This window comes from Engraulis encrasicolus, chromosome 2, assembly GCF_034702125.1.
Source record: "Engraulis encrasicolus isolate BLACKSEA-1 chromosome 2, IST_EnEncr_1.0, whole genome shotgun sequence".
Lineage (NCBI taxonomy): Eukaryota > Metazoa > Chordata > Actinopteri > Clupeiformes > Engraulidae > Engraulis > Engraulis encrasicolus.
In genome coordinates this window covers 42,778,871-42,803,166 of record NC_085858.1, presented here as the reverse complement: position 1 = coordinate 42,803,166, position 24,296 = coordinate 42,778,871, and the positions used below count along the sequence as shown (strand labels likewise).

At 42.0% G+C, this 24,296-nt stretch overlaps 2 protein-coding genes across 5 annotated transcripts in view; both read right to left on the bottom strand.

The window, feature by feature from the left end:
• The window catches only part of LOC134439079 (sushi, nidogen and EGF-like domain-containing protein 1), an 83,485-nt gene that overhangs the window by 18,654 nt on the left and 40,535 nt on the right, over positions 1-24,296 (bottom strand). The window contains exons 1-2 of one of the 3 annotated variants that reach the window (XM_063188927.1): positions 2,804-3,303; positions 29-93 (exon numbers count right to left, since the gene is read on the bottom strand). In XM_063188927.1, the coding sequence (XP_063044997.1) occupies positions 29-71 (43 nt within the window). In that variant the 5' untranslated portion in view covers positions 72-93; positions 2,804-3,303. Of the gene's footprint in view, positions 1-28; positions 99-2,803; positions 3,304-24,296 lie in introns of those variants that run through there. The other 2 variants (XM_063188918.1, XM_063188934.1) reach the window with 2 other exon arrangements.
• LOC134439068 (sushi, nidogen and EGF-like domain-containing protein 1) overlaps positions 20,985-24,296 on the bottom strand; it is a 40,889-nt gene continuing 37,577 nt past the window's right edge. For both annotated transcript variants that reach the window (XM_063188896.1, XM_063188905.1), the window contains 3 exons: positions 24,184-24,252; positions 23,240-23,322; positions 20,985-23,115 (listed from right to left, as the gene is read on the bottom strand). In XM_063188896.1, coding sequence (XP_063044966.1) covers positions 23,038-23,115; positions 23,240-23,322; positions 24,184-24,252 — 230 coding nt within the window. In that variant the 3' untranslated portion in view covers positions 20,985-23,037. The remainder of the gene's footprint in view (positions 23,116-23,239; positions 23,323-24,183; positions 24,253-24,296) is intronic.

The following is a 24,296-nucleotide window of genomic DNA, read 5'->3' as shown; positions in this document are numbered from 1 at the left end:
CAATGTGTAAATACTTCACAAGTCTTACCGAATGCAACCACTACAAGACACAGTGAACCTGGAGTTACCATCTTCTGTTAGCAATCCTATCAACTGCACTGTGAAAACACAAGATTATGTTAATGTCAGTGTTGTTATACTAAACAATGTACCTATAGGAAATAGACACGTAACACATTAATATCTTAAGGGGAAAAAGGAATTGTAATGGATGTTATGAATTTATGAGAAATGTTAAATCTTCTTAGATATAGAGGAGGATATTCGTAACTCGGACTGTTTGCCAAAGGTAGAAAACACTTCGGTGAACTACTGGATGGATGTCACAGTTCAAATGGCATTAGGGTGAATCTACTCTGAACCACTTCTTGAATCACTTTAAGTTGATTGAAAAAGTGGACAACAAAATTTATTGTATGTGGAAATCTATTAAAAATCGACGTGTATCTCTACGGCCTTGTGTATGAGATGCAAACATGCGCCAAGTTTTTTTTTTTTTTACCTGCCAAGGAGGTTATGCTTTCAGTCGTGTTGGTTTGTCTGTCTGTGTGTGTGTGTGTGTCTGTCTGTCTGTCTGTCTGTCTGTCTGTCTGTCTGTCTGTGAGCAGGATAACTTAAAAACTTATGAGGCATTTGGATGAAACTTTGTGAAGTTGTTGGAAATTACAGTACCAAAGGAACGAGTGATTAAAGTTTGGTGGTGATTCGGATCATGAACCGGAGCCAGGACTTTTCACCATTGCTAGCCTACAAATCTACACGCCCCTAGTGATTGCAAGTTGATTCGTGGGACAAGGGGAATTTTAGCATTCCAGTTTCTAACTCCACAAAAAGGGTGTAACAGTCAAATGTTCTATCAAACAGCTTCCTTGGCGGAGGTCTGCTCTTTCTGAGTGCATTCTAGTTCATCAATCAACTAAGGTGCCTGTACCAATGATCTTTTTCCTTCAGTCTTTTAATTAGGAAGCTATTCTTGCTGAAAAACAGATTCTGCAGTTAATCATGTTTATTTGTATTAGTTGTCCTTGCAACTATGACTGGCCTATCTATGAGAACACTGCCACACCCATGACTGTGTTAGCATTCTTCCCTTTGAGTTTACTGTCATTCTTCTATATTTAGAGATGTGAACAGGAATGGGAGGAGACTTCTCAGACAACAAGATGTAAACAGATAAGGGGGGGGGGGCATTATCACTGCATTACTGGTTACATTGATTACTGGTTACATTAAATCGTAATTAAAATCGTGTAGAAAAAGTGGAGATATCAAAACCAAAGGTAGGCCTATATAGGGAAAAAAGAGCGTCACAAGATTAATGTCTAGTCTGCATAGACATCTTTCCCAATAAGTGAAAGTGAAAGCCCCACTGGGAAACTCCAACTCCCATTTTCATTGTGGCACAGCACTCCACAGCACACAAGTGTTCACTGCAAACTGCACACAACGAAATTGTATTTATGCCTCACTTGTGCAAGGGAGCAGACCCAATGGCGCCCCAAGGGAGCAGTGCAGTGGGACGGTACCATGCTCAGGGTACCTCAGTCATGGAGGAGGATGGTGATGGAGAGCACTGGTTAATTACTGCCCCCACCAACCGAGCGGGTCAGGAGTCGAACCGGCAACCTTTGGGCTACAAGTCGCCCTAACCGCTTACCCATGACTGCCTGTATCTTAAACTACAGCTATTTCAACCAGTCTCTCTGGATTTAGAATTTTTTTTTAAAGTATCCTTGGCATGGAAGCTGTTTGTGAGAGGAAGACAGGTGTTGAAATGTTGGATAATCTTTGACAAATTAGACTATAGAATCAAATCTGAACGGTGTGTGCACAGTATGTACACTGACTAACAGTGGAAGACATTCACCCAAAGGAGAGCATATCTTAACCCATTGATGCCTGAAGCGCCTGCAGAAATGGGTGCTAAATGCCTAAGTCCTTTTTGGGAAATGGTACTTTCTGCTTATAAAAACCTAAATATCTGAGCCTCTGAAGCACATAAAAACATGAGATAATTTGCATTTAAACGCTAAGACATTCATCGTGCATTACATTGTTGCGTTATGCAGCTCCAGGCGCCAGGGTCAATGTTGCGCTACGCAACATCCAGCATCAATGGGTTAACCCCTTTGGGCAGAGCCTATATTATGACCGCATTGTTCTCAACATTATAATGTTCAAGTCATAGGCGCATCATGCACGCCATATCAGCAGTGGCCACTTTAATAGTAATTGAAAAGTTAAGTACCATAGTACTACTATACTATGACAGTGTACAGGGCCTTTAGTAGTGCACTACGACTTGGTCATTGCCATTCTGGTAACAGCAAGTTTATAATGCAGTGTCTAAACAGGTTAATCTGTTACTTAAAGTTCGTAATGTTATAGCAATGTTGTAGTTGAGTCGTTCCAGTTAAGTGTCAACGGGCCTACCGGCAGGCCCAGCTGCGCAGAGAGATGGCATCAGTCTCTTGCAACAGCTTGGGAGCCACTTTGAAACTGATCACAGTGAGATTAATAAGACACTAAAAAAGAAGTTTAACAGCACTACATCACATTACATTACATCACATTGCATTACATCACATTACATTACATTTAGCAGACACTTTTATCCAAAGCTCTCGCCATTTTATAGGTAAGGGACAATGAACAGCACTCACACACGCATCACAGTGAGATTAATAAGATACTAGAAATACCTTTTAACAGCGTTACATTACATCACATTACATTACATTTAGCAGACTCTTATCCAAAGCCGTCACCATTTTATACATATGGAATAATGAACAGCACTCACCGTATATCAGGCAGGACAGCAGGGCCTCATGTAATTGTAACTTTATACCCAAACTATTGTAAAGTTAGAGATCGCTAAGTACACACAACCATTTACACACGAATGTTAAGTTAAAGGTGACCCTTCACAGGAGATTGTCAGTGCTGGTGTATGTGTATGTGTATGTGTGTGTGTGTGTGTGTGTGTGTGTATGTACGACTGACTGGTTAAATTCAACTGTTCAAAAGAATGTGGTCCACCCACAACTGCCGGTAATGACGCACCTGTAAGACATACTGTCTGTTTCCAGACAATGGATAAGATGTAGCCTCAGGGCCAGGTGAAGTTGGCCCGGGGCCCCTTGGCATCCAGGCTGCTGTGGGCCCCCGCAGGAGGCAAAATTAGCACAAAAATTACACAAGTTGCATATGACAAAATTACAGCGTCTTACTGCTGAACTGGGAATTGAGGAGAACATAATCTGCCCACTGTGGAGAGAAGAATGAACACGATTTAAAACTACTGTACTGTCACAGTTACACTGCCATTATCGATTCCCTCCCCAAACCCCCAACACACACACACACACACACACACACACACACACACACACACACACACACACACACACACACACACACACACACACACACACACACACACGGCGAATAATCTAAAAGAAAAAAACCTTTTTGATTAAAAAAAAACCTTTTTGATTAAAACAAGCTTATCCTGCAGGCTGATTGAAATGCCCTTGTTTTAATTAAATAAAGTAGATTTTTTGGAGCTTATTCTTCACCACGTCTGGCACCTGTGTTTTTTTAGTTTTTGCCTGTGCGCACACAACCCATCACGGGTCCCTAGGCTATAACCATACCTGTGTGTGCTAATCCAACCCTGTGTAGCCTGTGTACAATAGCTGAATGAGGTCAAAGCGCCTGAGATTTAAACCGGCTGCTCAAGTACTGCCAACTGAGATGTTAACAAGTAGGCTATTTTAACTGCATAAGCATGTCAATAACTCTTTTAGTCACAGCTATTTGATAAATGAGTTAGTTAAGTTGCGTAGTGTGTGCATAACTTTTGTTGGTGTGTGACTGTGTGTGTGTGTGTGTGTGTGTGTGTGTGTGTGTGTGTCTGTTTATGTGTACAGTATATCACGAAAGTGAATACACCCCTCACAGTTTTGCAGATTTTTGAGTATATCTTTTCATAGGAAAGCATTACAGACATGTAACTTTGACACAATGATTAGTGACCTTTTAACAACATATTTAACCGCTTAAATTTCTTGTTCACTCAGAAAAAAACAAAATACAGCCATTAATGTTTGAACATGTACTCACAAAAGTGAGTACACCCCAGATTAAAATCCGATAGAGAAGGGGCTATGTTGGCTCGAATCGTCTCGAAATGAAATGAAATGAAAAGGGAGGTCATCAGTGTGCGTTTCAACCTTTCTTTGCATTGAACTTTTACATTTTGAGTCTGCATCTGGCTTAAATAGATTGGTGTGAGTTTTGAATGCAATCCTATGGAGAATATCATGATCTGCTTCAGTAGTCACAGTGCATGTTGACATGCATGTTTCTTTTAGGTGTATTTCAGATTGCCAATGTTGACAGCATTCATGCATCCCCAAACCATGTCAGTCCCACTACCATGCTTGCCTATTGAGAGGATACACCTTTTTGTAAAACTCACTTGTTTACCACCACACATGCTTGACACCATCTAAAGCAAATTTGTTTATCTTGGTCTCTTCAGATCACACGACATGGTTCCAGTGATCCATATCCTTGGTCTGTTCATCTCTCTTGAGACCAAGATAAACAAATTTGCTTTAGATGGTGTCAAGCATGTGTGGTGGTAAACAAGTGAGTTTTACAAAAAAGGTGTATCCTCTCAATAGGCAAGCATGGTAGTGGGACTGACATGGTTTGGGGATGCATGAATGCTGTCAACATTGGCAATCTGAAATACACCTAAAAGAAACATGCATGTCAACATGCACTGTGACTACTGAAGCAGATCATGATATTCTCCATAAGATTGCATTCAAATCTCACACCAATCTATTTAAGCCAGATGCAGACTCAAAATGTAAACGTTCAATGCAAAGAAAGGTTGAAACGCACACTGATGACCTCCCTTGTCATCCCTTTTCATTTCGTTTCATTTCGAGACGATTCGAGCCAACATAGCCCCTTCTCTACCGGATTTTAATCTGGGGTGTACTCACTTTTGTGAGTACATGTTCAAACATTAATGACTGTATTTTTTTTCTGAGTGAACAAGAAATTTAAGCGGTTAAATATGTTGTTAAAAGGTCACTAATCATTGTGTCAAAGTTACATTTCTGTAATGCTTTCCTATGAAAAGATATACTCAAAAATCTGCAAAACTGTGAGGGGTGTATTCACTTTCGTGATATACTGTATGTGCGTTGGTGTGTTTGTGCATGTGTACGTGTGCAGAGGCGCATCTTGCCACCAGGCAAGGCAGGCAGCCGCTTGGGGCCCCCAAGCCACTAGATAGTGAATAACAGCCCATACGTTACCACAGTAGTGGCGATTTTGGGTCAAATGTTCATTCTTTTGCATTCTCGCTTGGGGCCCCCACCTGACCCTAGAATCGCCTCTGTACGTGTGTTTGTGCATGTGCACGTTTGTGTGTGTGTGTGTGTGTGTGTGTGTGTGTGTGTGTGTGTGTGTCCGGGTGTGTGCATGCGTGTATGTATGCCAAGTGTAATTGGACACTTCTGCATAAACAAGTAAAACTGGATCCAGTTTGGGCGTCATCCAATATCAACCAACAGTAGACTGAGAAAGACTCAAGTGTGACAAGTGCTGGGCAGAGAGGAAGCAATACTCCAAGTAAAACACACACCTGCACCTTTGCCCTTATCTCCCAGATTTGTTTCCTCATACACACCTGTGTGTGTGTGTGTGTGTGTGTGTGTGTGTGTGTCTGTGTGTGTGTGTCTGTGTCTCTGTGTGTCTGTGTTTGTGTGTGTGTGTGTGTGTGTCTCTCTCTCTGTGTGTGTTTATTTCTCAATTACCGTGGTATGAGATACAATATAATAAAGCAAAAAGAGTGTGCGTGCATGTGATCATTTCTCAGTTACCATTTAGTATGATGCAGCATTACTACAATGCATGATTGTAATGCTGATGTAGCCTAATAATAATAGTGGTATTACAGAAAGACTTTCAAGGGCTGAATGTGTGTGTGTGTGTGTGTGTGTGTGTGTGTGTGTGTGTGTGTGTGTGTGTGTGTGTGTGGGGGTACAGGTCTTTTCCTCGAATGGATTCTTGAGAGGGGACCATTCGAACAAAACGTTGGACCATTAGTATAAGGCAGGGGATCTTTAGTCGAGGACGGTCCGTTTACCGCAAAAGCCTACGAAAGGTCCTTAAAATTGAACTAAAGATCCTTAGGTTTCAACTAAAGGTCCCTTCAGTCTGCCTATATTAGAAATGTAAATCAGCTTTTTTAATGCGGGTTTTCTTAGAATCAGCTTTTTTAATGCTCATTTTAACGGTTTTGTCTATTTAAATATGTTCATTTTAACGGTTTTGTCTAGCCTATTTAAATAGGCCTAAATCAGCTGTTAAGTTTTGTTTTTTGTTGATTTAAACATGTAAATCTATAAATAAAATGCACTTACTCGTTTTTACTGGTATGTTGTTGTTGTTTTTACGATTACGTCGTTACATTTTTTGACAATTTAGCCTACGTTTACGCCCTTACATTTTTTGACAACAAAGTTCGGCATGAACCAGAACACTAGGCTTATATAACAGTGTTGAAAACATTACAGAACCCATGCACCTGTGTTAAGTCCATGGCTACAGTAAAGAGAGAGAGAGAGAGAGAGAGAAGTTAAATCGTTACATTAACACTGCATAGGAGCGCTCTCTCTCTCTCTCTCTCTCTCTCTCTCTCTCTCTCTATCACTCTCTCTCGCTCTCTCTGCCCGGCGAGGCAATGTTCTTGGGCGGTAACTTTTTAGATGCGAAGCACCAGCAACAAGAGAATGCTGTCTGCCGACACTTTGATGTTTCTGATTCTGAATGACAACAAAGTTCGCGCATGAGCCAGAGCACTATGCATATAACAGTGTTGAAAACATTACAGAACCCATGCACCTGTGTTAAGTCCATGGCTACAGTAAAGAGAGAGAGAGAGAAGTTAAATCGTTACATTAACACTGCATAGGACCGCGCTCTCTCTCTCTCTCTCTCTCTCTCTGCCCGGCGAGGCAATGTTCTTGGGCTATAGTTTTATTAATTGAATAAGCTGGTAGCTGCCTATTTTGTTTCTTTCCTGTCTTTTATTGTTGGAAATCGTCCATCGATCCAGTCAGGCTGCCTATTTTATATCCTATTATTCCCGTGTGTCCTAGGCCTATTTCTTTTGTTCGAAGTCTAAATATGTGGTAAAACTGATTTACCCGCGATTCATATAGGCCTAATAATGGCACAAACTGAATGACAATCAATAGTTCGCGCATGAGGCAGAAAAAATAACAGTGTCGGAAAACATTATAGAACTCCTGCACCCGTGTTAAGTCTCTCTCTCTAGTAATGTATCTAGTATCTAGTAATCTAGTATGTAGGCTAAATCCACTGTTTTTTTTTTGCTGTTTTCAGATGTGCTTCATAAATAAAATGTACTTAGGCCTACTCATTTTAACTGGTATGTTGTCGGTTTTTTACGTTTATGCCGTTACATTTTTTTGACAATTATCTAGGTTACTTTCTACTCCTTACATTTCTGGAACAATATTTGAGGAGCTTTTTTTCACTTTTACGCCGTTACTTTACTCCGTTACATTTTTTGACAAATATCTGTAGGCCTATGTTACTTTCTACTCCTTACATTTCTGGAACAGTATTTGAGTATCCCCAGCTGCGGGCAGAGAGGCGGGACCAAGCACAGCCTTGTCGCTTTGAATCAGGGCAGCGTGCGTCTACTGAGCACATTTGGTTGTCATGCAGCGAGTTTTCTGACTTTCCGGTAACTTTTTAGATGAACGCTTCTAGCTACCGTCTTCTGTAGGTCTGGAATATACCTACGTGTGGAGTAGGCCTAGAGGTGCGCGGTGGATGTATTATTTCATCCGCAACCGCTTCTTAGAATTTCTAATCCACCTGCTATCCACCCGCCCTAATGTTTTTTCTCCAATTTCCAAAACCGAATCCACCCGCCATCCGCCTATTAGTTTTTAGTATTTAAGATGCCTTAGGCACATAGTCGATCGTCTTTTTCAAGCAGTGCAGGTCATTTACATCTTGCCAGCCTATGTTTTAAAAAAAATCTCTAACTTACAGCGATTCCCAAGTTGTCTCCACCCATCGCACAACGTGAAAGTTGAAACGTGCGGATGCTTTAATGCAGCCTAAATTTTAGCAGTTTAAATACCTCCAGTCCAAGCAGCACAATCGAAACTATTGGCTATCTAGCTTACAATTTTGGCTGGTATCCAATAAGACGAGTCAAGTGACAGCAGAGTCTTGCAAAGAGTGCAGAGAATTACGTCGCGCGTGTGTGTGTGAGCGAGAGAGGGAGAGAGAGGGAGCGATTCCAAACTTGTCTCCATCCATCGCACAACGTGAAAGCTAACGTGTATGCTTTAATGCAGCCTAAATTGTACCAGTTCTGTCAGAACCATTTCAGTCAAGAAACACAAGAGAAGAATATAAATGCAATTTCTTTTATTGAAATTATGAATTACATTTGGCGGTATAGCTCTGTTCGGAGGAACCCCCCTATTTCCATGAGCAGCATGGAAAAGCATTTAGTCAGGGGGCAGCAGCAGTTTAGGGAATTCTCACCCCAGCAGGACAGGGCGAGAGATAACCCCCCATGAACAGAGCCAAGCGACGTGACAAGAGAACATGTCACATCATACACGACAAGGTGGAGCAGGGGAGGTGGTGGGTAGCAAAAACCGAGCAGCATACAGTTGAGAGGAAGTGGATAGAATTTAAAAGGCGTGCCGAAGCCGTGTGGCCAATCGCTAGGGAAGAAAGATTATCAGCTGAGAGAATGCACCTGGATCAATTAGGAATTAATTAGATGAAGGGGAGGGCAGCAAGCTTCTTGACTACCATGGCCTGGCCAGAACTGACGTTAGTACTTTAATTTCTGTCAGAACCATTTCAGTCAAGAAACACAAGAGAAGAATATAAATGCAATTTCTTTTATTGAAATTATGAATTACATTTGGCGGTATAGCTCTGTTCGGAGGAACCCCCCTATTTCCATGAGCAGCATGGAAAAGCATTTAGTCAGGGGCAGCAGCAGTTTAGGGAATTCTCACCCCAGCAGGACAGGGCGAGAGATAACCCCCCAAACAGACTATACCTGGTAATCCTCTCTCGAATACGATGAGAGGATGTCATAGCTATAAAGATAAGCCCCCCAAACCAAATATCTAAAACTAAATTTGGAACTAAATTTGGTAAAGGCAGGGGGGTGGGGGGGCATAGCAGCAGCAGGAGCAGCAGATGGCAGCACGACGCATAGATGCAGACACTTATTGGTTACCACCAGGGGCAGCAGGGGACATGGCTTCTGGGCATTAAGAATGGCGCGCATGTCCGGCCGTAGGTAGCGTGCATAGGCAGCAGAATTCCATACCTGGTAATCCTCTCAAAGTCAGTTAAAATGAGAGGATTGGTTGAGCAGTCGAATTTAGATATCCCCCCAAAAAAACATCATGCACTAGTCCAGAGTAAATCATGCATGTGATCAGAGGAGCAGTCATATTGACTATGCCAGTAGTAAGTATAATCAAGAGGCTGGGCCAGTCATTGGCTAAATGTGGCATAAATCGTCAAGTTAACTGGAATAGGCAGATTTCTATTAACCAGACTAGACCAGCAGAAGTTTTGTTTAGCAGCAGTTATATTAGGATCACAGCAGCAGCAATAGGACATAGCCAGGCAGCAGCAAAAATACAAACTTGCCCAGCAGTAGCGAAAGAGAAAACTAGATAGGTCGGTAGATAGTTAAATAGGCCAGTAGAAATCAGGTGAAATGAACGACCCCAGCCAAAAGGATAAAATGTAACTAGATGACCAATAAGTTGGCCGCAGTTAACAATTTGGGGTTGGCAGCATCCTCGGTTAGTGGCAGTTAAGTGCCCCATCACCAGCTGTAAAATAGACTTTAGGTAGGATTAAAGACAAGGCCAGCTGTTGGACAGTCAGATGCACATAGAGAAATAGAGCGTCAACAGTGGTTAAATAGACTTGGCTGGGAGTCATTAGGATCAAGTACACAGACTGGAGGCACTAAGGCTAGGATGGCTTAATAAATAAATGGGCAAGGTGGGCATCAGCAGAAATGGGTTGGGCGGGCAGGCAGCAGCCAAATGGGCTAGGTAGCGGGCAGCAGCAAAATGGGCAGGTGGACAGGCAGCAGCAAAAAAGAACTAGGCAGATGGGAGGCAGCAAATAGGCGTGTCAACGATGGTTTGTCCGAGAATTGTTAGGATAAAGTAAACTAGACCGTGGCACTAGATGGGCTAGGATGGCAAACAAATAAATAAAACAGTGAATGGGCTAGGTGGACGGGCAGCGGCAAAATGGGCTAGGTGGACGGGCAGTGGCAAAATGGGCTAGGTGGATGGGCAGTGGCAAAATGGGCTAGGTGGACAGGCAACAGCAAAATGGACTAGGCGGGATGATTGGATAAGCTCAGCAAGCAATTGGCTCTCGTTACCGGACAGGTGGGAGGGACGCCGGCCAGCGCCATGTTTGCGTAGCCAAATGCTCTCGTTTGTTCCTATGGAAGGCTTTTTGAGTGCTCCGTCTCTTACGTGGGCTGTCTCTGGTAGCGGGCAGCATCAAATAGACTAGGCGTACAGGCAGCATAAAAATTGACTAGGCGGACGGGCAGCAGCAAATGGGCTGATTCTTTAGGATCAGTGCCGCTCTACTCCAGAGCCCAGAACGGCAGCTGATTGACAAGGACTACGAAATATGCAGTTGGCAGCACAAGGTGACAGCGAATCACTGCATCATCTAGACGCGTCAACATAGAGAACACTGCTAACATGGCCTGAACACCCACACAGGATCAGCGCTACTCTAGGATCCGGAAAAAAACAGCAGGTTGACAAGGACCACGTGACCGCACACAATAAGCTGGGCCTCCATGATGGCAACCAATAGCTAGAATGATGGACAGATACGGTTGTAGGTAAAGCCTATCCGAGAGCAGCAGGGAGACCAGAGATGGCGACAGTCAGCAGAAGCTACATTGAAACAATATGAGCAGGCAGCCGCTGGCTAGACACTAAACCGACCAATGAAGCAGCCGCTAGACTAAACCAAGTGAGCCCACTGCAGTTACGGTAGCTGCACAATACAATCCAGCAGATCTGACAGCATATAGATAATATGACTGGAGGCAGGCGCAGGACCCAATGCAGTTAAACTATATGTGAGCCAGCTGTAGTTAGACAGAGTATGAGCCAATAGCAATTGCAGCACATGGACTACTCAGGGCAATCAATGCTACCATGAACAACAGAGTCAACATGCTCACAGGGCGAACATTAGCCAGACAGCACGATTACCATCCTATGAAGCAACACTGGCGACCATTAACAAAACATGAGCAACACTAGAGTACACTTGCCGAGCAAGCAGAGCCAATTCAGACTATGAGCTAACAGTGCCACCACGACTACACAGGGAAACAATGCCAACAGACCACAGAAGCTAACAGCATTAGCAAAGGCCTATGTATACTATGCAGTTGGCAGCAAAAGCAGACGAAATCAGCAAAATTGTCCAGACACGGCAACATTCTACACTACACTACAGCAACATGATCTACACTAAAGGCCAACATGACCACTGATGCAGCCTCCCCCAGCAGAGACCACGACATGGCTCCATGAGCATGACGAGACCTAAACGTGCTAAATAAGACCCATCATGCACACCACTACCCAACATAATAGCCTACAGTTGATATTGTACGATGCAGATAGTTTAACCAAAGTGACCAGAATGAGGGGAAGAGCTAATAATGCCATACAGGCAGCACAAGCACTACTGCACAACCAAACCGAGCTAGCAGAAAGATACACAGCCATGCAAGGTCACGGTTAGGCATACAACCAGGCTTTAACAGATGAGCAATATAGCCATGCTAGCACAGCCTACATCAGCCAGTAACATAAAGACAATGCATCCCTTGCTAGTAGTAATGGCGGACTCCAGACTAAATACTTACACTACATTGGCCAAAACAGCAGGACTGACTACATACCAGCACAACAGGGCACCAGCACTGAGAGAAACAGCGACCACACTACAGCCAGGCCACAGCCAGAGTACCTACACAGCCCAGCCAGGACTATGACTATACACACTGCAAGCACCTAGACTAGCAGCCAGGAAGCAAATGGTTCACCAGAACATTATATCCTAGTCTAGGATACAGAGCTAGCAAAACTTAACCAAACAGGCCAGTAGGCCTACTATAAAGCAGCAGAGACAACATCCCGAACATTGCAGACAACTCAGAACTATGCTAATTGCAACTCCCCAAAAACTAACAGATGAATAGCCAGGAAGCAGTAGATAGCCTACAAAGAGCACATCAATCTAGGTAATAGGCCTAGAGCTAGCACACTGCAAATGGTCACAGGGGGTGCAAGGGGAATGCGTTGAACACCAGGAATGCCAAAAACAAGACGGATAAGCTGCAGTCACCAGCATATAGGCTAAACAGCTAGAGTCACTGAATAAAAATAATGCAAAAATAAATAAATAACCACAGGTCCCGAAGCACGGTTTCCAGCAACAATCAATTCAAGCCACGCCCGATTAGAAACACCTGTGGTTTTGTTACAAAGTGACAGGTGACCGGCGAGGACGGTGGAACAAACATACTGTAATTTAAAAATCGCATCGTATGACGTCTCCCTTACCTAACTATTGTGACAAAGGAAGCATAGGCTATTCAATCCAACCGTTTCAGAGCACGAAGCACAAATGCACAGGGTCGCCAGATTTCTATAGGCTACACTATACCGCCATGCGACTCAAAGCGCAAAATAGACTACAGTACTCCATGCGACAACTTTCACGTGAATGTTAAATGAAAATGGATTTATCATCCCACGGCAAAGGTCAATTAAGCACCTATATCAAACGCCAGCAGACGGTAAATGCAACAAGTTAACCATCAAATATCCACCTCCGCAAGAATTGTGAATTTATATTGTAAGCAACTGAAACATGCGTGGTGAAAAAGCAGCAAGCCAAAATCCGGTTTACCATCAGAGTGGACAATGACAAGAACCAAAGCGATTCAAAAACGGCGTGCGAGGCATTTAAAGTGATCAGATGGGAAGCCCGAGACAATGTAAATTACAGGCATAGCCTAAGCCACTTATAGGGCCTATTAACTTCTGCAACACATTGAAAGCGTTGACATGCAGCCAAAGCACAGAACATGGCATTGGCCAAACATCACCACCAGTTGCAGCTGTAAACAGATCGAATGTATTTATCACTGCCGAGGGGAAACAAAGAAAGTGCAAGTTCACCAAACGCGCAGGTGCGGAATGTGATGAAGCAGTTTGTAATATTACAATCAGCGAAAGCTCAAAGCATGGGAAATTGTAGGCCTACAGCCAGCAAAATACATAAACTGGGGTAGGCATCACAAAAATCTGTTTTAACGCCCTAGAGGACGGCACCGCACGGAGAAAACAATCAACTGTCCAAATTGAGGTGCGTAACTTTTGAAATTATAGGTGTAGGCTTACTCCCTGTCGGAACGGAGGCAGAACTAACGAGGCAACTCAAAGAAAAATGTGCAGCCTACCAGAGATGAAACGATATCGACAAAGAGAACGCTAAACAACGTGTTCAGAAGGCATACGAAAACAAGCAACCAGCAACACCAACTCCAGCAAAAACCGAGCAGCATACAGTTGAGAGGAAGTGGATAGAATTTAAAAGGCGTGCCGAAGCCGTGTGGCCAATCGCTAGGGAAGAAAGATTATCAGCTGAGAGAATGCACCTGGATCAATTAGGAATTAATTAGATGAAGGGGAGGGCAGCAAGCTTCTTGACTACCATGGCCTGGCCAGAACTGACGTTAGTACTTTAATTTTTGCCTCCTCTCCAAGCACCTTTTTAAGTGGTGGCAACCATGCATGTTTTCTGTGGAAAACATCAGGTCCTCATGGCGACGCCAGGCTTGCTGAAAACGGCGACAAACACATTCAGAATACACATTTCTTAATGGGAAGTTGTTGAGAACAAAGTGTTCGCTAATGGGCATGAAGTCTTGTCATGCAAATGACCTGCCGTGTTCAGTGGATCCCCCTTCCCGCATAGACAAGGCAACCCTTTCAACAGGGCCACGCAGAGTGGACAGTGGAATGCTGCTTGAAATAAGTCGATGATGAATAAAATATTACCGCAACGTCTACAAGAAAAGTAATGGCTATTATTACCGTTGCGCGTAAAGATGAGGAAGGGATGGATAGATGGATGAATGCTGTCCTATGGAAGGGGCCGTCAAACAGTCTACATGACATCTTCATTAAAGTTGTTAAATAAGTATCCATAGCCTACTGTGTTTGACGTCATAATGGCGTCTCGCACTACACATGCTCGGATGATGCCAGAGGCGAATAGCAAACAGCCAAATTAAGGCATATTCGACATAGACTACCACGACAAGTTACCGTTTGGGTCGCAGTTGGATGTTTATTCAGTAGAATTATGTGCGTAATATCAGCTCCATCCACCAAATGCAGCACAATCCCCGTTACTTTCACGTGAGGTTCAAATGGACATTACTCGACAAAAATGCAGCTTTTATGCCCAGCTTTTATTGAATACAGCGCAGGTTTTGAAGTTCACCAAACGAGCATCAACTTTGTGCAAGTCATTAAAACTCTTTTTTTTACCAGCACTGACCTGTACACTGTTTCATTTATTAACTAATTGCACTTTCTGCCTTCTCGTTTCACATGTGATAAATCCACTTAGTATGCTTTATCCAATTAGCCATGGATGCAGGATCATTCACTGGACTGGACACTATTGTAAGAGGTGAAATTTAGACCACGATTCAGGAACGACAGACAACGGGAGTAAAGGTTATGGTAGTTTTATTTTTACAATTTCATAAAATACAATTAGGAGGGAAAACCCCCACAATATCCATGCGACCAGCAGCGTCTGTAAACTGCTATCGTCTTTGAATAAATGAATAAATAATCACAATCTGGAGACACTCGGACGATAGTAGCCTACAAAAGTTAAGTTAAGTTAAGTTACACACTCAGCCACTGCTGCCGGACGTTGGCCCGTCAATTACTTAATCAACTATAACACGCGCAATAGCCTACCCAAATGCAACTTACACACAGTTCCCAAAGCGACCGGCCGCGCGCAATGGATACCTACAGCCGCCCTGCCCCACCCCAGCGTGTAGCGCACAAGTCTACACTATTGTCCGAATGTTGTTATTTCAAGAAAGCAAACTGTCACTGTCCGCCGGCCGCTGTCGTGACATATTTTATTAACACTATGTGAGTAACAAGTGAGGAGTTCCTTGATAGTTTCCTTAAGGGTGAAGTAGCCTACTCTTTAGGCTAGCGTTGCCTCCTCCAGCCAACCATCCGGCTCAAAGTGTTCAGCCTGTAGCAGGATCGATAGATAGCTAATGATGGTCAGGGCGCACATCAGTGGTTGTCGCAGATCAGATAGAAATGATCCTGTTATGAACCCGAGTTTAGTAGATATCGCGCAGTGAACGAGGCAGCCTGCAAACAGTTTGAAGCGCAATGTGGCTGTAACAAGTTAGAAAGTAGCCAAACTCTGTTGCTTGTTAACCTTTTTAAATTATGCGCGTAATGGTGGGGTGGCGTCCGCGCCAATGTCATATCCTGAGCGTATTGCTCGGTGCGTAATTCCAAGAGCAGTATGAAAAGGAAGAAAAGGAAGATGATGGGCTGACCGAAACGTTTGTCCCCTGTCTGTCGGTTTTATTTACTTTTTTCGGCTTTGTTTAATACAGTTTTTGATTCTGCATTCAGCTCCAGTGTGCTACTCCTTTCTTTCTTTTTAAATTATGAGCGTTCCACAAACTATCTTTCTTTGCGCACGCTATAAAATGGCAATAAACATGTTACTATAAACTACTGGTTTACTATGTATGCTTTCTAATGTTGGTAAAGGCGGCATAAGCGGGATAATGTATTGTCCACACGTGACTACGGAAAATATATTTCCTTCGAAGCGGAATAACAGCACTCCGCCTTCGGCATTGGGGGTGTTATTCGCCCCGTAGGAAAATATTTGTAGTCTAGGTGTAGTCTACTTTTTTGAAGTGGGTATAGGCCTACTGTATATTCTCGCATTTTTTGAAGTGGGTATACTGTATATATTTATGCCATTCTAAATAATGGATCAATCAATTTTAAGTTGGTATACTGAATCCCCTAAAATTTAGAAGTGGGTATACTCCGTATACACTGTGTGCAGAATTATTAGGCAAACATGTTTTTTGACCATATTGTCCATTATATGCATATTTTCTGCCACCAACCTCTATGGACATGCATACCTATTGGATTTAAGCATTCCAGGTCATGCATATTTGTATATTAAGAGATGGCGTGATCGAAGGAGCCCAATACCCAATATCAGGTGTGCATAATTATTAGGCAACTTTGTTTTCCTCTGGGAAAATAGGCCACAGAAGAGATCTAACAAACTCTGAAAAGTCTATAAACAATTTTGAAGTCTTCCAGAGGGATGTGGCTGTCTTGAAATTGCCCAGATATTGGTCATATCCATCTAATGCACTGTTACGAAGCCATCAGTGTCACATGCATTGTGCTCACAAAGTAACTGCCAGATTGAGAAGAATTGAAGGTCAAACTACCACAAAATTATTACCCTGCAGTGCTGTTATATTCCAGAACTGAAACCTACATCGAGTGTCCAGATGAACATTGTATTCAGCACTCAGAGACATGACCAAGGTAAAACAGGTTGAAACCTGAAGACCACTCAACAAGAAACGTAAGTCAAGACTGGGTCAAGAAAGGTCTTTAGACAATTTTGTCAATGGTTTTATGAACTTGTGAAAGTGACTGTTAATGGACCAGATTGATGAGCCCATGGCTAGATCGGTAATGTGCACACTCAGATGAGTTCCTGAGTTCTACCAAAGAAACTCAAGAGAAAGAACAATCTCATGGCGGGGAATGCATTGGCCACGGTGTAGTACGGGGGCGTTGCCTGAGGACACGAGTGGATGGAAAATTAACTCCCTTGCGCATGGTCATTGGTCATCCATCCACGATGGATGCCATTTTCGTACTCCGTAATTTGTGGCCAAGTAACGGCAGCTGTTGGTCAGCAGTAATTGCTGGGGGTAATTAAGGACAGCTGACAGACATTCACGCTGTCCTATGACCTGTTCCACAGTGAATAACATTTCCGTACTCCCCTCGCCATCATTTCCTACTACGCTGTTATGACGTGAGTAAGCCCTCTTGTCTCAAGCCTCTTTGGTTCTACTCAAATGCCAGCAGAATACTGCATAAATACCATTGTCTTCTTGAAAGTTGCAAACTTTCCCCTCACAGATCCAGCTATGGGCTCATCCACCCTGTCTGTCAATAGTCACTTTCACCAGTCCATAATACCTTTAAAAACTCTGTCCTAGGATATTTCTTGACCCAGTCTTGACTTAATTAACTTGTTAAATGGTTGTCTGGTGTCATCCCTTCTTACCTTTGCTATGTCTCTGAGTTCTCAACAACCTTTTCTTCTGGACACCTGATGTAAGTTTGCATTCTGGAATATGATAGCACTGCAGGGTAATAATTTTCTTGTAGTTTCACCTTAAATTCTTCTCAATTTTTGGCAGTGACATTTCATGTGAGACTGATGACTTTGTAACGGTGCATTTGATACTTCTGTGCTAACGTGACCAACGTCTTGCCAATTTCAAGAGAGCCACATCCCTCTGGAAGACTTCAAAATTGTTTATAGACTTTTCAGAGTTTGTTAGATCTATTTTGTGGCCCATTTTCCCAGAAGAAAGCAAAGTTGCCTAATAATTATGCACACCCGATATTGGGTGTTGGGCTCCTTTGATCACACCCCATCTTATTATACACATATGCATGATCTGGAATGCTTAAATCCAATAGGTGTTCATGTTCATAAAGGTTGGTGGCGGGAAATACGCATAAAATGGACAATATGGTCAAAAAACGTGTTTGCCTAATAATTCTGCACACAGTGTACCTGCGTTCTACCACTGCGTGTGGACAATACATTATCCCTTACCTTTAAAGCTGTTCTAGGCCTACATTTAAAAAAAAATCGTCGATATTGTAGCGGTGCAACCGACTTTAGTTTTAAGTTATGAGATGGGCGCCAGTCAGGCAGCAATAAGACTGCCGTTACCTTTCCAAAAATGAATACAAATCAGTGACCAACACATTAGAAATAACTCAGATCATCACAACGAATATCTTGTCTTATTTTTAGTAGTGCACTTTTGCAAAACCCTTGTTTGCAGACTTGTGCGCTTGTTCTCAATTTGGAACAGCTCACGTCACTATTTCATACTGTATTTATGATTTAAAAAAAAAGAGCTTGCATTGACACGCTGTTTTCATTTCGCATTTCTTTCAAGTTCATTTGGCATGCTTTATGGAATTAAGCATGGTGGACCATTCATAAGACTTCATTCTAAGATATCTGTTTTTATAACAAATATAGGCCTAGATGCGTACAGTAGAACAAATAACGTAACAGTGATGCGTTAATCCAGGACCAGTTTGACGTCTTAGGACAATTGTAAATGGCAGCTTTTGATTCTGCATTCAGCTCCAGTGTGCAACTCCTTTCTTTCTTTTTATATCTTTTTACATCTTTCTTTTCTATCTTTCTTTGCGCACGCTATAAAATGGCAATAAACCTGTTACTATAAACTACTGGTTAACTGTGTATTTTATGCTTTCTAATGTTGGTAAAGGCGGGATAAGCGGGATAATGTATTGTCCACATGACTACGGAAATATATTTCCTTCGGAGCGGAATAACAGCTCTCTGCCTTCGGCATCGGGGGTCTTATTCGTCCCGTATAGGCAATATTTTCTTATAGTCATGTGGGACAATACATTATCCCTTAGGCCTACCTTTAAATTACTGTTGTAAGCCTACATTTTAAAACATTTCGTCGGTATTGTAGCGGCGGTGCAACCGACTGTTTTAAGTTATGACATGGGCGCCAGCTAGGCAACAATAAGACTGCCTTTACCTTTCCAAAAATGAATACAAATCAGTAACCAACACATTAGAAATAACTCAGATATATACAGTATATAGACAGATGTAGTGCACAGGGGGTAACGCTGCTATCTCACTCCGGAGGAGGCAGAGGCAGTCCGCTACGATATAGTATATTTATAAAATAGGCTATGAAATGGCCTAATGATAAAAAACTGAACTAAAATGAAAAATTAATAATAAAAAAATAGAGACGCACGCACGCACTTTATACACGGTTCGATTTTTGTTTTCATTGCATTGTGGTGGTAGGCACACAAGTTTGATAAAATATAAAAATAATAGGCTAATAAAATAGGCAGACTAAACTAAACATCTGCCCAGTTAAACGAAAGGTCTGCATGGGTTGAACGTAACGTCCTTAGGTCTTCGACGAAAAATCCTCAGGTACTGCACGAAACGCCCCATGCCTTCTACTAATGGTCCAACGTTTTGTTCGAATGGTCCCCTCTCAACAATTCATTACACGAATCGTCTCAAATTCGTGTGTGTGTGTGTGTGTGTGTGTGTGTGTGTGTGTGTGTGTGTGTGTGTGTGTGTGTGTGTGTGCGTGCGCGCGCGCATGTGTGTGTGTGCGCGCATGTGTGTGTGTGCGCGCATGTGTGTGTGCGTGCGTGTGCGTGAACGTTTTAAAGAACCATTTGCCATCAGATTAATAGGACTTGCCATAAGATGCCAATATTACACTCCCCATTTTACACATCCAGAGATTTTAAGTCATTTAAGCATTTGTATTTTATAAAGTGTAGACAATAGTCAAGTCATCAATGAAATACACAGATACACTTATTTATACATGTACATAAACACACAATAGGCCTATGTGTTGTCGTAAGGTGAACTTTCAGGCTAAGGCAGGCATTTAGGTTTCAAGAATCATCCCCTATTTTTCCGCATTCCACTACTTTACTTTTCTGACTTCAGTATAACCCTGCAGGCTTCCCTGATTTCCTGGACATATAGAGTGCTACCAAGCAGGCAAGACGGTAGGCTATCTAATACAACTAAATAAAGAAACAACAGTGACAAAGAATCTATGACCTATCAGATGATCAGGAGTGCGTTTCTCAAAACTACAGTTGCTAACCACGTTAGCTACTTTGTTGTTTGCAATGCAATTTCCCATTGGCAAGTACACAAGTTGCTAACTGGCTAACAACTACGCTTTCAGGAAACACACCCCTGGCTTATTAGTTGAAGAAGACAATCAGAAACGTTTGAAGGTATTTGACAGCGTATGTATGCCACTTTTTTATTAATTTCTGTTTACATGTACAAGTACACTATATATGGCGATTCCTCTTACAGACAGCTCATATTATATCACTTAAAGCCACTTTTTAAATGTTATCTGGATGTATATCACGTTGCATAGTGAACAGAAGAAAATCAAGAGAGGCTGCAATGTTTCATTAAATCCAACAGCAGTGTCTTTGCTGGTTAAGCCACTCTTTGTTCTATTATTTTGATTTATATCCACCTTGCGTAGTGACATTGTCTTACTCAGTAATTGGCTGCCTATGCTCTTATGGAGCCCTTCAGCCCATGAGCAATCAGAGACCACAGGTTCAGATTCTAGAACTGAGACCAGCTGGACTGTATTGGAAGGCACTCTAACACACTCTAACTGTGTGTGTGTGTGTGTGTGTGTGTGTGTGTGTGAGAGAGAGACAGAGAGAGACAGAGAGAGACAGAGAGAGAGAGAGACAGAGAGAGACAGAGACAGAGAGACAGATAGAAAGATAGAGACAGGGAGAGAGTGAGTGAGTGAGTGATTCTGTGTGTGTGTGTGTGTGTGTGTGTGTGTGTGTGTGTGTGTGTGTGTGTGTGTGAACTGATGTAAGGCTGATTACTGAACTTAAGTGTGCTGTATGTTTACTGCATTGTGCAATCATATGCATTGGGTCTTTGTGTATGTTTCTGTATTTGTGTAGCCTATTTATGTAAGGTGACAAACACCTTAATTTAATTTGAGATTAATAGAAGTAGGCTACTCTACTCTACTCTACTAAGATAACAAATAATATACTAACATCCTGCATAACCAAGCTCTGGATCTCATGCAGTTTACCACTAGTCAAGACCACTTTCTTTCCCACCACAACCACTGCCAGTCGTGGTCTATTAGGTGAGCATGAGTACAACAGGTGTTCCATTCGTGATGTATATAAAAGATAAAATCAGAAACACATTACAAATCACATGCTGCCTTAAGGGATTTAGCACTTAAAAAGAAAATTAAGAATATATAGGTACTTTCATTTTATAAAACAAAACATTTAAAGGTGCACTGTGAAATAGGCCTATGTTTAGCAGTTGCTATGCACAATTCATGCTGCCCATTCACGAATGTTACATTTTGCACGGATACTTATCACCACCATCAAAGTCGTTATGACTGGTAAAAATTGCACTCTTCATACATGAAAGGATGGATCTTCTCCATCTCCGCCATTTTTAATTTCCAGAAATAGACATTTTTAGCTGTAAAACGTTTTGTACTTTGGTCATGCTAATAAATGTTAGTTTATTATTTAAGAAATATTCACAAATAGAACAAATTTGGGAATAGGCATCACAGTTTCAATGAACATCATTGCAAAACCTTCTCTGACCTTCAGTTCACCTTTACAATGAAGTATTCACACTATATATAGGCTATTGTATAGACCAGGGGTGTCAAACTCATTTTGGTCTGGGGGCCGCATACTACCCATGTGGACCTCAAGTGGGCCGCATTAGTAACATCATCGCAAAAAAAACGTAAAGCAGAGGATTAGTGTTCAGTACTATCACGTTTTAAATGTGTTGAATATGTAGAAAGCAATGCAATACTGAAAATCCTATGCAACATTTCCTTGACTTCATTCATTCATTGCCAACCGTCAATGAATTAAATATGGGACCGTTCATTTTTGCAGGGGGTCTGGGGGTTTCCCCCAGAAAATGTTGTATTTCTTAGATGTAATTTCCTGCATTTTCACGCATTCTAACGTCCCGTTTCCAGTTTCAGCTTAATAGGAACCAATACAAATCCAATTATATTTATTATTTAATTACAACCAATACCAATACAATACGAATAAGAAGTATTGACATTTTATCTCTATATATGAGGTCTATAATACAGTATATGATCTTTATTAAATGCCTGTTACAGTACAAGTTCACCATTTATAATAGAAGTGTGATGTGCACTTTACTACATATATACCGTACAGTATAACAGAGGGACCATTGGGTTAATGTCATGCAGGTCTCGATTTTGTCCCGATTGGCGTAATTGCGCATTTCGGTTATTTCATTGAGAAAAAAAAAAAAAGTAAAAAAAAAAAAAAAAAATTTTTTTTTTTTTTTTTTTTACATCCGGGCCGGATGGAACCCTCTGGCGGGCCGGATGCGTCCCGCGGGCCGTATGTTTGACACCCCTGGTATAGACTGATGTGTTTATGTACAGTACATAAACACACAATGTTTTGCCCGAAAGGATTAACCCTGTGGTTCTTAACCTTTTTTGAACTAAGCCCCGCCCCCAATCATCTGCATCCTTTTCAATGTCCCCCTGGGGCTCCCCAACGACCTCTGGGGGGGGCTGTAGCACCCCAGTTGTAGTACTAGTACAGCTGCATGTTGCAGTATTTTATGATTTTCTGACAGATTGTACGTAATTATAATTAGATTATAAGTAATAGAGTATATCAGACACAATGAGACCCGAGATTGCTCTGAGTGAAAACTCTGATGAAGTACTCCATGTGTTGAATGTGTAGCCTTCCTCTTCCTCGCCCTGCTCTTCCTTTCTTCACTCTTCATCCTTTACTCTCTCTCTCTCTCTCTCTCTCTCTCTCCATCTTCTCCTCTCTCTTTTCTTCCTCTCTTCCCTCTCCTTCAGGGCTGTTTCTCAGTCATCCTTCGCACACGTATCCAAGACACGTCTATTCCACGCTCTCTCAAGAACTCTCTGAGCTGAAAAAAAGAGGTTGAGTTATGAGCATGTGGTTAACTCTTCCTAGTAGTGAAACAACCATGTGACCTAGCGCACAGAGGGCGTCGCCAACACATGACTAGACAGTAGGGCTGATTTACTCACCTGGGTTAGGACCTGCTCCTCAACCACAGTCTCATTCAGACGCTCAGCTGACAACACCGTCAAACTCATGCCCACAGTTTGCTCTATGGGGGATATAGCACTCAAGTGGATAATACAAAAAACATCCTATGCACCTATTCCTGTCTGGCTAAATCATTTCCCTTACTACTACTACTACTACTACTACTACTACTACCACCGTATTGGCATACGTAAGACAGGGCTCTTGTCATAAAAAATAGTGCTTTAAAAAGGGAGGTCGTCTTATTTTTTTACAGAGTACACAAAATAGCACTAAAATTAATGTTTTGACTTGAACTAAATTATTCATGCTTCTCATCAAATGCCAAAACACTCAACAATGGAGAGGTCAATAAATGGTTTCATCTACATCAAATTTGAGGATTCTATTCTTGTTGTACGTTATGCATGTCGAACATCTATCAGCTGTCAATGTCAGTGCCGTGTGGACAAAGCATGAAGGGAAAAAATAACATTCAATCGCTGAGCTTCATTTAAATTCACTTTTGAAAGTCAACAGGACATTTTTCGTTGTTTTCAATGACCATGTAACCAGTTGAAACTTAAGAGTGCAAAATGAAGTTTTGGATGCTGTTTTCATCCATTCAATGATCATCTGTGTGCACAAGTGAACTCTGCCTGTCTGGTAGCCTAACCTCAAAGTGAGGAATTATACTACTGGTATGTATGTGTTCTATTGAAATATGAAACAATTTATAAACAGCATTTTAACATACTGTAGGTAGTTTTCATAGTCATTTAAAACCTTGCAAAAAATAACCTGTTAAAGGGGTGTTTGTCTTATATTCTGGACTGTCTCGGTACTAGCATTACTAATGCTAATACCATTTTTGACATTTTCGTGCACTGGTGGACGACCTTGAACATGATGCATTCTTGTGACAGGCAGAAGAACAACCTACCCGCCTGGGAAAAAGGTGTGATAGTAGGCGGATCTGGTGTGGGCACAACCAGACTTGAGGGATACGAACCTGCCGGACAAATTGTGAACATCAAAATGGTTAATAAGGGTTAA